General features: G+C 36.7%; 1 protein-coding gene across 3 annotated transcripts in view; it reads right to left on the reverse strand.

Moving 5' to 3' along the window:
* Window positions 1-3,719: 3,719 nt before the first annotated feature.
* Window positions 3,720-12,581, reverse strand: part of LOC138711260 (targeting protein for Xklp2-like) — a 30,170-nt gene continuing 21,308 nt past the window's right edge. For 2 of the 3 annotated variants that reach the window (XM_069842689.1, XM_069842687.1), the window contains exons 10-12: window positions 10,387-10,557; window positions 7,999-8,217; window positions 4,043-4,365 (exon numbers count right to left, since the gene is read on the reverse strand). In XM_069842689.1, the coding sequence (XP_069698790.1) occupies window positions 4,192-4,365; window positions 7,999-8,217; window positions 10,387-10,557 (564 nt within the window). In that variant the 3' untranslated portion in view covers window positions 4,043-4,191. Of the gene's footprint in view, window positions 4,366-7,998; window positions 8,218-10,386; window positions 10,558-12,581 lie in introns of all 3 variants that reach the window. The other variant, XM_069842688.1, reaches the window with a different exon arrangement.

Consider the following 12,581-nt stretch of genomic DNA (forward strand, 5'->3'; position numbering starts at 1 on the left):
AAAAATACATAATACACTAGCATTACCCTCCATTTTATACGGAAGCGAGATTTGGACATTAAAGAAAAAAAGACTTGAACAGAATCAAAGCAACGGAAATGAAATTTTTTAGGACAGCAGGATAATTATACTCTTTTAGACCGAACAAGGAATGAAGAAATTTTAGAACAATTAGAAGTAGTCAGTAGAAGAAAAAATCAGCAGATAAAAATTCAATTGGCTAGATCATGTAAGAAGAATGGAAAATTTAAGAATCCCAAAAATTATGATGCAGCCTCATGGTCTAGTGGTCAGAGCTTCTGGCTATAGTTCATGAGGTCCCGGGTTCGATTCCCGGTTAGAGCACAGGAATTTTTCCTTAAAGGGGATTATTCCCGTGTTCGTCCATGGTCTGGAATTTAGGTTAAGTTTAGATTTAAGACCTCTCCTGGTACCACATTATCATAATCATCCTATCACATCATCGGGGTAATGTAACTCCGCCTTCCAGGCGCCCCAACCTCAGAAGTGGGTTACAACTAAGCCACGGCCAGGAGAGAAGACCAGAAATGTCGAAAAGACAACCTGGTGGTATTGGATAAAAAAAAAAAAAAAGCAGTATAAACCTGAGGACATCGTCGACCAGGAAGACCTTTTAGAAGACTGCTAGATGGGGCCGAAACAGGTCTACAGAGGCCTAATTCATGAAGGATGATGATAATATTACCTTTCAGTACACTACAACATACAGTGTATGTATTAACTTAGAAACACTATAATAGAAATTGTAAGCATTACAGCAATAGACGTTTTTCTATTACTTACTGTCTTACAAAACATTTCTGTAGAATAGAATTATAGAGAACTACTGCTCATTATGCAGGGATCAAAATTAAACTAAAAAATTAAAAGTGCAGTTAACTGACAGTGAAAATTATTTACTAGCCTTATACTAACAAGCTAGGGAAAAAATTATTACCTTATTTACTCACTTAATGGACACACTCCAATTTTTTGCGTTAAAATAAAAAAAATTATTCGATGCATAGAGAAATGTGAATCTGTGACAAATGATATCAGTGATGCTGAACCTGACAGTGAATGACGTAAGGCTAGTGTTAGTAATAACAATAGTGTCTTCTCTTACTGTCGCTGTATTCATTGTTACAAGTTATATGTTTATACAACTGCTGCTAACTATCGACCGTCTTAAGTGTGATGCAATTGATACAGCTAGCCCATATATCATTATGTATGTTATGTTTTATTTAATGACGCTCGCAACTGCAGAGGTTATATCAGCGTCGCCAGATGTGCCGAAATTTTGTCCTGCAGGAGTTCTTTTACATGCCAGTAAATCTACTGACATGAGCCTGTCGCATTTAACGCACTTAAATGTCATTGACCTGGCCCAGGATCGAACCCGCAACCTTGGGAATAGAAGGCCAGCGCTGTACCAACTCGCCAACCAGGACGACTGATCATTATGTATTTTATCGATTATTTCAGCATTCGAGCAGGCACACCTTTAATAAGTCCCCCCCCCCCACTAAATTTTTTCCTCGCATAAGGGACACACCCTAGTTTTTTTGTTATAAAAATCGAGAAAAAAAGTGCGTCTATTACACAGGTAAATACGGTAATATCAATATGCCAGATAGCCACCAGCAACCAATTTTGTCAAAAGATGGCTGGAACGTGTAACTACAGATGGACAGCACTTCAAACAACCCTGTTAACACAGGTTAGTACTCAGCAAATTAAAATATAACCGTCTGCATGCTATTATTCATTGGAATCATAACAGTAAAAATACGCGAGAGGTACATCAATGACAGCCATGCACATGTTACCAGCTGAACAAAATCCAAATCTCTTCATCATCAGGAAGATGTGCAGACATTGAGGGCAGTATTATCAAAATCAAGACTATATCTGAGTACTATTTTATTACAACTTCGCACATAGTAATGATGAAGTATAAAGTACAAAATATAGCATTTATCAAAGTACAAAAATTTGCCAATTCTTAGCTTCACAGACAAGTTAACATGGCACTCTCAGTCACATGCTGTCCCATGCTCATAACATGTGAAGACCATGGCTGCTTGCTCAGCCTAACTTCGTAGCAACAGTCTTAAAGGAAAAGTTCTGACAACGAAAAAAATGAACATGCAGCTCAGCAGTGATGATGCAGCAGAATCCATATTCAGCCTCCATTTCCTCCTTAAAAATGTCAACACACTCGGCCCAGCATACAAATTAGAAATAAGCCGTATTTAATATCACACTATCTACATAAAAGAAGTGTCAACACAAAACCATATATCACTAAACATGCCATCTTCACAAGGAATGGCTTACATTATCACCATCACTTGATATTCTAAAACTATTTAAATAAAAAATTTTCTAGTCTGTAAATATTGTTTGAAGATCACTCACATAATCTTGTTGAGACTTTTGCAGTATCGAAACTTAATGCATTTATCCATTAAATATTGCCTTTCTTCAGAAAAACTGCAAATGTTACGAATATGTAAAGACAGTATCTACTCCAAATATTTGAACATAATGGAAAATTTTGAAGATATACATTTTCAATCTAAACAACTTACTTCATGACATAGTGTAGAGAAATTTATAGTTTTATTAATATATAATAATTTGTTTTATCATAAAATAATTTGTTTTTGCCTTTTTTGCCATATTAGATATCAGATAAATTCATAATTACAATATCTGATTATTATGTTATACATTATTATCTTAGTATACTGATATGCAAGTAAATGTTAAATTAAATATCAAATTTCTTCACATTAGTATTAAGTTAAAATAAACAAATGTTGTAATAGCCGAGTTATACTTATGTACTCTGTGTTCAGATGATGCATGAAAAATTAAAATTTAGTTGAAAGATAGGAGATACCTGTATCATTGAATATGTTGCAGTTATTTTAATTAACATGGTGTGAATCAAATGTCTTTGTGTATTGATATGTAAATTAATATTACATACATGGTTGAGAATTAAATTATATTAAATTTCATATAATATTAAGGTAAGTTAAAATCAACGTGGTATTAAAATATTTTATTAGATGTAAACAATTATAATAGATATTACACTGAAATATGTGAAGTACCATCTCGCCGGAAGAAATACTTAACGACAAATATATTATATTAAAATTGTGTGATATGCAATCACTAATGGTATGGATTATTATATGTTAATAAAACTATGAAGTAGTTTACACTATGTCAGGAAGATAAGTTACTTAGATTGAAAGAAATGTTAATGGATTCAAGATTATTACCATAAGACTTACAGGACAAAAGAACCTTCATTATGAATTTTAAAATAATGAAAATTGAGGTGCAACAAATATTTACGAATTACAAAATCTCCTATTTAAATAGTTTTATAAATACCTAGTGGTTATAATTTGAGCTGTCCATTGTGAAAATGAACTAAAACTGCATGTCCAGAGACGGTAATTTTTATTATTCATTTCAAGAGTTTTAAGAAAAGCGTATGCTTATAAGTTGACACTTTTATGCAAGTGCTATCTGTTAAATGTGTGTAAGTTAGATCGAGTGCGTTAACATGTTTCAGAGAAGAAATAGAGGCGAATATGGGACTTCATAATGCCACACTATTACTGCTGACATTTCTTTCACCATCATCATACTTTGCTCTCATATCTATCAGTATAGTTTGTTTCTCTGAAAGGTGATCTCACACTAGCTGCATGTGCGGCAATGAAATCATTGTTTATGTTGTAACACATCAAATTTTCTATTAAATTTGTACAATGTATGTTTATAATCTTTAACTTAAGTTGGCACCAGTGAAATAAAATTTAGTATTTTATATAGCATGTTGAATACTATGCATTTAGAATATGTTGTGGCCTGTGTCAGGAATCAACTTCAGCTGATCCAAAATGACATCTACATCCAAAATATACAGCCTACTGTTATGTTATCAACTTAATGTTGAAATGAAAATTTCATATAATAAAGTGCCTGACAGACACACAATAGGGTAAAATACTGAATGAAAGATATTTTGGAATAATCGAATACTTCAATTCAGAGATTATTCAGGTAAAGTTGAAATGACAACCATTCAGTTTCTTGGCCTTTTCGAAGTGAAAACGAGTATTGAGAATACAGACATAACAAGAGGGCAAGGCAAATAATTCAGCTTCGCTTGGACCGATTTGTGAAGGAAGGGCTGTGGGGGTCGGTGAGAGGCTTGTCAGAGCCCACAATGTCCAGCTGCTTGTAGCGCCGCACAGGGTTGGCTTTGTGAACAGACTCCTTCCGAATCCTTGCTACTTCTTCTAGTTCTCTCTGCTTTTCTTCTTCTTCTCTCTATAATTACAGATAAACAGCAAGTAAACATAAAACGCACAACTAGTGTTCATTAAAATGGATAGTGCACACCCTCAGGGGGGGACACACAATGCTATGAAATAACACTTGGAGCTCAGGAAAGCAAATGCTTCTAACACAAGAGACTGGAGTTCGAGTCTTGTTTTGTGATTTTGAAAACAAATGTTGCATACTTGGGTTGGATAAAAAGTAATGGCAACAGTTCGATATTTCTGACATGCCTTTATTCACAGGGGTACAACATTTACGTACCTTCTACATAGTCGCCTCCCTTATTTATTACCTTTTGCCAAATGTTTGGAACGCGTCGTACACCATCAGCACGTCCATCTTTGTTGATGTTCCGTATTGACCACCCTAAAGCACGGATAAGTTCATCTCTGGTATTGTACCGGGTCCCTCGCAGTGGTTCTTTCACTTTCGTGAAAAGATCGTAATCGCATGGATCATATCGGCTGAGTACAGTGGATGTTCCAGTAGTCCGCTTTTACCGTCTGCCTTGTAGGTACAGCGTGGTGCAGTATTACCCCATCAATGTCATACGCCACAATGAACATCTCCTTCACAGCACTTTGTGTAGGGCGCACTTTCTTTGGACGAGGAGAACCAGGATGCTTCCATTCATTTGATTGGCGTTTCAAGTTTGGTTCATACGAGCGAGTCCAGGTTTCGTCCATAGCGACGATTCATCCAAGAAAGTCGTCACCTTCCCTTTGGTACCGGTGCAACAAAGCCTTCCCAGAACGCTTTAACCCATCGTGCAACTGTGTGATATGGCAACGCTGCATCGCCACATGCTTCACGCAGTCCCTGAAAACATTCTTGTGTACTACGACCTCGTGCCATTTCAATTTTGATCCAGGAATGTTGCTCTAGTTTTGTAAGGATGGTCTTAGGGCGCTCGCACTATCCCTATGAAAGTGAACATTCTACACACTGCAGTAGATTGACAGAGTACTGTCGCCGCTGGCTGCACTAACTCATCTAACAGTCCTGGTTCATGTCCACACAGCTGGCAGCTCTCGAACACACCATCGTCACATGACAGCAGTGTTGCCATTACTTTTTATCCAACCTATGTACATTTCTTCATGTGAATTTATTTGCATATTTCGTTTTTATTTATGAAAAAGTAGTATTGGTTATTCATTTCACAATTTTTCCAGAAATAGCATGGTCATTAAGTTGTCGCAAGGTCCTAAGCCACGTGCAGCCTTACAACTGAAATCAATTTAATTTGTTATAAAATTTAACAAAACTGATGACAATATTAAACACAAAAAGAAAGCATGACCGAGGTGTGTGAACCGAATGTGTCCAATGCAAGGCAGATTGTCATTGCTCAATGACAGCTTACAGTTATGTGAGGGAGACTGGGTTTCCTTCTACTGCATGTGGCATTTTAAACCTTATTCGTTTGTACCATGCCATTATGTTTCGTTATTTCTTAGTGTATGCACGTGCACTAACTACAGTTTTCCTCATTCTGACTGAGCACATAGAAACAGGCCCGTGAGATTCAGCATTCCAGCAGGGGGGGGGGGGTAACTTCCAATTCCACAGCAAGACATTGATCGGGTGAGAATATCCAGGACAGGAATTGAACACTGTTGAACAGCTTCTGCAAGGAGACGTGTCAACTCCTGCTAGAGGTCTGCACAGGCCAAAATTCTTAGTCCGGTCCAGTCCGAGCTGAACCAGAGATTAGTTTATAATATCAACAAGCAGAGAGAGCCACAGGTCACTCCAGTAGGACGTGAGAAAGAGTGACCTCCCAGACAGAGTAGAGACGAAACAAATGCCGTTAAGAAATACGAAGTCGAACTAAACAATAACTTATGACACCGATAGTCTACTGTTCTGGATGTCTAATCGTGCATGCATTACAGAATTCTAAAATTGCAGAACAAACAATGGTCATCTCTTCAATATTGGCTCGAGAGAAAGACCAAAAGGTATTACTTACTGATAAAATAAGAGGTCTACAAAATTTTGTAATTTCCCGATCATTTCAGCAAGATCTCTTAGCAGGATAAAATGATTCGGTGCCAGGTCGTTCCTTTCAAGATCAAAAGTGTCGTCATCCAGAATGCAGCGAAGTAGAAACCCTTGGGCATGTTCTGGGTTATTGCCCTAAAGGAGAACTACTGGGGAACAATCGCCACCATAAAGTGAGAAGCTCCATCGCAACCACTCTTCGGAAGGCAAAGTGGGAGAATGGGTCAATGGGAAGAGCAGACATTATAGCCATCGATCGCCGGAATCAAAGAAGCCTCATTCTCGACCCCACTGTCCGTTTCGAGAAGGGTGATCAACAAGCCAATAACGTTAACGATGAAAAGAAGTCTATTTACAACCCATGTATTCCTCACTTCAGTGAAAGATACAAAATCAATATTAATACATGGGAAGTGAAAGGACTTCTTTTTGGCGCTAGGGGAACTTCATTTAAGTTAACCAAAGCCATTCTCCTTTCTCTTAAATTTTCTAATGAGGACATTAACAAAATTTGTCTAATGGTATTGAGAGATTCATTATCCATTTTACACAATCACTTGTATAATACTATGTAATTTTTTTTTCACTTCATCTCATTACTCTTCAATGTATTTTCATCTCATATTTCTCCGAACTCAAACTGTACTTTATTTTTAAATTTATCATTGTTCCGTATTCTCTCCGCAATCATATTGTATTTTTCATTTAACCTCTGCTTTGTATTCTGGATCCTAGTGGTCAGCCGTAGATTTCGGCCAGATGTCCCAAACTGTGGAATTTGTTGTTGTTGTGTCTACATTTCAAGCTCTCCGTGCAGCAGCTATACCAAGATGCTATGTCTATTGTTCGAAAGCATAGCAAACCTGACATTTTTTAAACTTTCACCTACAATATGAACTGAAATAGCTATTGCTTTACTCCCACATGAAAAACTCACCGATCGTCCTGACATTGTTACTTGCGTTTTTGCGTTGAAACTCAGACACTGAAGGTGGATAGGTTCAAGAAAAAGTATTTCGCATAAAAAACCATTCAGAGGGAGTTTGTTTCATTATTATGGAAGCAAATAAATTTCAAAATGCCTGGTATTCTTCATTGAAAATAAATCTGAAAAATGTTTATATTAACGTCTATTGGACTTAGTTTGCAGCATTTGCTGCACAAGCCACTAGTTATTTATAACACTAACACATAGGGTAGTAGCATCAAGCAACCCAGCATGCAGCGAACTGACAACACAGCAGCAGAAGGAATATGCTATATTCTGATTGACTTAGAAGGCTACCATACACCATTAATTTTTTTCATGGCAAGGGTAGCCAATGCAAATGAGTATAACGTCCATAGTTACAATGGCTTGGGTATAGCAGAAAAACACTTAAAATTAGTGACTAACTGTGCACACCGACACTCTCCGTCTCTGCAATCAGATCAGCAAAAATGTGTCCTCTAAATGATGTCATAAAACCTTTTCGAGGCAAAGCTGAGGCCTCTTCATGAACCAATACTTAATCATTGCATTCTCTGAAACCTAACCAGAGTTGAACGGTTATTTTAAAATTAAAGTTTGTTTTTAGTGTTTTATTCTAAGTTTATTCTCCTTGTTGCACATACCTTTCTCCTCATTTCCTCCACCTCTTCTTGCTCCATTTTGACTTTCATATCAAACTCCTCTCGCTCCTTCGCCCTCCTCTCAGTGTTTAGTTCGACAGATGTTATGTCTGTCAACGGGCGGTCAGACTTCTTTGGTTCGAACGGCTTCAGCTTGACCACGGTGGCAGGTCTGGCCTTGAACTGAGCAGCCTGCTGAAGTTCTCTCGCCTCCTCCTCCAGCTGACAACAATCAGCAAACCAACACTAACCTAACCTGACACTTCAATGTTAGGGTGGGGAGGGGATTCGAAGTCAATGTCATCATTTTTATAGAATTTTCCAGACATAAATGAAATCTTACACCCAAAATCAGAGTGATTACACATTTACACAGATGGATATGTTGCTGAAGCAGGTATTTGTTGTGATCACTTCGCCTTTACCTTATGCTAGGGGAACACAAACTATTAATAGAATAAATTAATTTCCCAAAGTAGCCATATTTTGTAATTCAAAATAAGAAACTCAGATCATTATTTCATTATCAGAAGAGAAGAGAAACTGAAAGAAATCTACACCAAGAGTAAGCTTCTGTAAAAACAAACAAAAATAGTTGCTGCACAATGGATCTTTGTCATTGTGGATTGTAAGGAAACGAAAACTCAACACTTCACAAAGAAAGAACCACAATCCAACAAAGGTTTCATTCTGAGATTTCGTTATTATTCAGCAAAATTATTTCTAAAGAATAATTATAAACGAATAATAATAATAATAATAATAATAATAATAATAATAATAATAATAATAAAGTTAGTGAAAATAAATCTTGGTGCGAAATTTTGAATAATGAAAACTGTAATCATAATACTAGAAGAACAACAACAGTGGCTATCTTCAGACTAATAACTAGCTGGCACGACTGTTAGACAGCGCATCTCTTCAAAATTGAAATTTATACATCCGCAAAATGAGTTTTCTGTAGAGAAGAAGATTCAGCTATGAACTTGCAGCACATACTGAACTCTTAAGATTGTCAACACTTGAGATAAAAGTGTTAAACATCACAGACGTTTACCGGCACATTAGAAAACAAACCGAGAAAATCCAATCTTCTAAGCATTTGATTGATTAATTACTGTAAAAAACCCAAACAAAAAATCAGTACTTTTTTAACGAGACCACGTGTTCACTCAATGACTCATAATGCCTCTACTAGAATAAATTACCGATTAAATTTCTGTTTTATGCTGTGTACTCCTTTCAATTTGTAAAGCTACTGTGTATATGCATGTCCGGGGTGAAGAGCATAAAGATTCTGAATCAGCAAGCTCCACTCTGTACAAGTTGCCTCGTGGTGGCATCTTATTGTATTTATTAACATTCCATGGTATTCATACATTGCTTCACAGCTATGGAACAAATCAAACGAAAAAAATCTTAATAGTACTGTAAAGTCCTAATTTATAGTCACAGTCTAGTTGAAATATATATAGAAGAGGTTTACGATATAGTCTACTAGTACAACACAAGGGGTTAGTATCAATTTCATGAAGCGTTGCTGAATATCATGAATTCACCTACAGAATAGAAGGCGTGAGAAATTACGTACTTCTTTAATTTGGCCCTAAATAATCTTATGTTTTGAGTTTCATTTTTTATATCGATAGGGAGGCTATTAAAAATTTTTACTGCCATATAACGCACTCCTTTTTGATAGCACGAAAGACTTGCCGATGAAAGTCATTTTTGACGTGTATTTATGCTATGAACTGTTGAATTAGTTACAAAGTTTTCACGATTACATACGAGGAAGATTATTAATGAAAAGATATACTGACAAGCCATGGGCATTATTTGTAGTTTTTTTAAAATAGTCCTACACGATTCCCTAGATTTGGCACCTACTATTATTCTAATTACTTCTTTTTGTAGTAGGAATATACTGTTACTATCTGTGGAATTTCCCCAGAATATTATTCCAAAACTCATTACCGAGTGGAAGTATGCAAAGTATATTGTTTTTAAGGTATTGATATTTACTATCTTTTGCATAGATCTAATAGCAAAACAAGCTGAATTTAGTTTGGAGGTAATTTCTTTAATTATGATTTTTCCAATTTAACACATTATCGATTTGTAAGCCAAGAAATTTAGTTGTTTCTATTAGAGACCTATTGTTAAAAAATTATTGTGCTTGAAATTTGCGAGGTTGAATTTGGATAGGATTTAAATTGAAGTATGTTAGTAATTGAGAGTTGAGAACAAGTAAAGATGGTTACTGCTAATTCATGAACAAGATCCACTACACGACGCAAACAGCTTGATTTCTCATTTGACAAAGCTCACACATTAAAAATCTTGTTCACCTAAGCTGGATTTGATCTTGAAACTACTTCAGACTCACACCTTCATTTTAAGTTGCTGTTGCTTCGTCATGCCCCTCTTGTCAACCTCCAGCTTGAATGGTGATGGTTGTGTTGCCACCAAGGACACGTGTTTCTGTGAACTTGGAGACTTGATGCATGACGGCAGGGGCCTGGCATGGAATTCACGCGTCTTCTTCTCCTCTTCAAGGACCTGAAGAAAGAGACGTCAGTAGTAATCAAAGTAAAGTAACATGCAGAAAAACTTCATATATATGTTGAAGAAAAAACGCATAACTAAAAACGTACAACTGAAATTACATTTAATAGCATCTGAAGACTATATGGGAAGCAGTTAAATCAATTTTGTAAAATTTTTCCGAGAGAAATTTAAAACTCCATAAGTTACTTCTGAGTCTGTAATAAGATACTCAAATTTGTAACATATTCTTTAGGAATGTAAGATTCTATTAACTGCTTAGAGCAAGAACTGGCAGGTATAATACATTTCGAACTCCAATCCAGAAAAGTTTACGAAACTGGCTTACCACGTGATCATTTAGTAACAATTTTACACAAAAGTCAGTTATTTTCTGATCTATAATTTGTTCAATTAAATCACTGATGTGTTACAAAACATTTCACTATTCCTAAAGCATTAGGACACAAGACTGTTGGATGCAAGCATGGGCAGCTTCAAATTTAAAAGTGAGCCGCATCTTAACAATTAACAAGTGCTGTGTTTTCGAGTTCTTACATTTGCATGGCAAACCTAATTTCCAGCAAAATTAATTTAAATGACATTCCATATCTCCTAGGGCAGAACTGCAGCTCCTCAGACCAACTGCCTTCGTACCCCTTCTATCCCACCCACCTTTTCTACCAGTGCAGTCACAGTGTTCTAGTTGCATTCGGCTGTATCAACATTCATTCTCACGGCGGCAGGTACACAATACACTATCAAGAATTACAAATCAACAGATAATAAAATCCTTAGGAACATACGTTTGGAAAGTAAGAGAAAAACGAATGAGGGAAATAAATAAGTTAAAAGATATGTAAAATAAATTTTAAAATGTACAGTAGCGTGCAAATTAATCCGAACACGACATATTTTTACATTTTCTGTCATTGTTGGCCTCACAGCTGCTCATACCGCTTTAATTGACATCTGTAGTACGTGTAATTCCATTGTTGAAGGTCTGTCATTATTTTTTTTATAATATGTGACATTTTGCCTGTCGTTTTGTACTTATAAGCATTTCAGTTGTGTTGAAGACTTAATACTGCAATCCTGTGTACATTCTGTCGTCTTCACAAATGGATACAACTCCACGAAAACTGTCTAAAATTATAACATTAGCAGAGCATTCTTCTATGACACAGAGGCAAATTGCTGCAGAATGTCACATCGGTTTGGCTACTGTTAATTCGATCATAAAACGATACAGGGAGACTGGATCCATCAGACCCCAGAAAAAAGGAAACTGTGGCCGAAAAAGGAAGACTTCACCTGCAGATGTCAGGAAAAGTAAATTAAATCTTAGACTAACTGCTGTCGACTTAACCCGCGAGTTAATGGCTACCACTGGGGCGAATATTCACGTCACAACAGTGTGGCGTAGGCTTTTGGAAGCTGGACAAAGGGCTCGTAAGCCTATTAAGAACCAACTCCTAACCCCTGTTATGTGCAAAAAACGCTTAATGTGGGCAAAATTACATCAACACTGGACAGTGAATGACTGGAAGAATGTACTTTTTTCCGAGGAGTCTCATTTCGAGGTCCACGGCCACCATGTTTCTTACGTAAGGAAAGGATCCGAAAAAGTAACAGCAGCTCATCTCCAACAAGCACCCAAATACCCCCCTAAAGAAATGTTTTGGGGTTGTTTTACACATGAAGGGCCTGGAGCATTAATACCTATCAAGGGAATGATGAATTCTGACAAATATATTCACTTATTGGAAACCAGAATCGTACCCCAGCTGCAAAAATCATTTCCGGATGGCAGAGGTGTGTTCCAACAAGACCTGGCACCATGCCATATGTCTCGAAAAACTACAGAATTCTTCAACAAGAAGAATATTCAGGTACTCCCCTGGCCAGGCAACTCACCCGACATCAACCCCATTGAGAACTTGTGGTCAATTTGCAAAAGAAGTATGCAAAAAATGGATTGTTCTACAAAGGAGAAGATGATTTCTGCCCTCATTGGTGTATGGTTTCGCGATGAAGAA

The sequence above is a fragment of the Periplaneta americana genome, chromosome 12 (genome assembly GCF_040183065.1).
Source record: "Periplaneta americana isolate PAMFEO1 chromosome 12, P.americana_PAMFEO1_priV1, whole genome shotgun sequence".
Lineage (NCBI taxonomy): Eukaryota > Metazoa > Arthropoda > Insecta > Blattodea > Blattidae > Periplaneta > Periplaneta americana.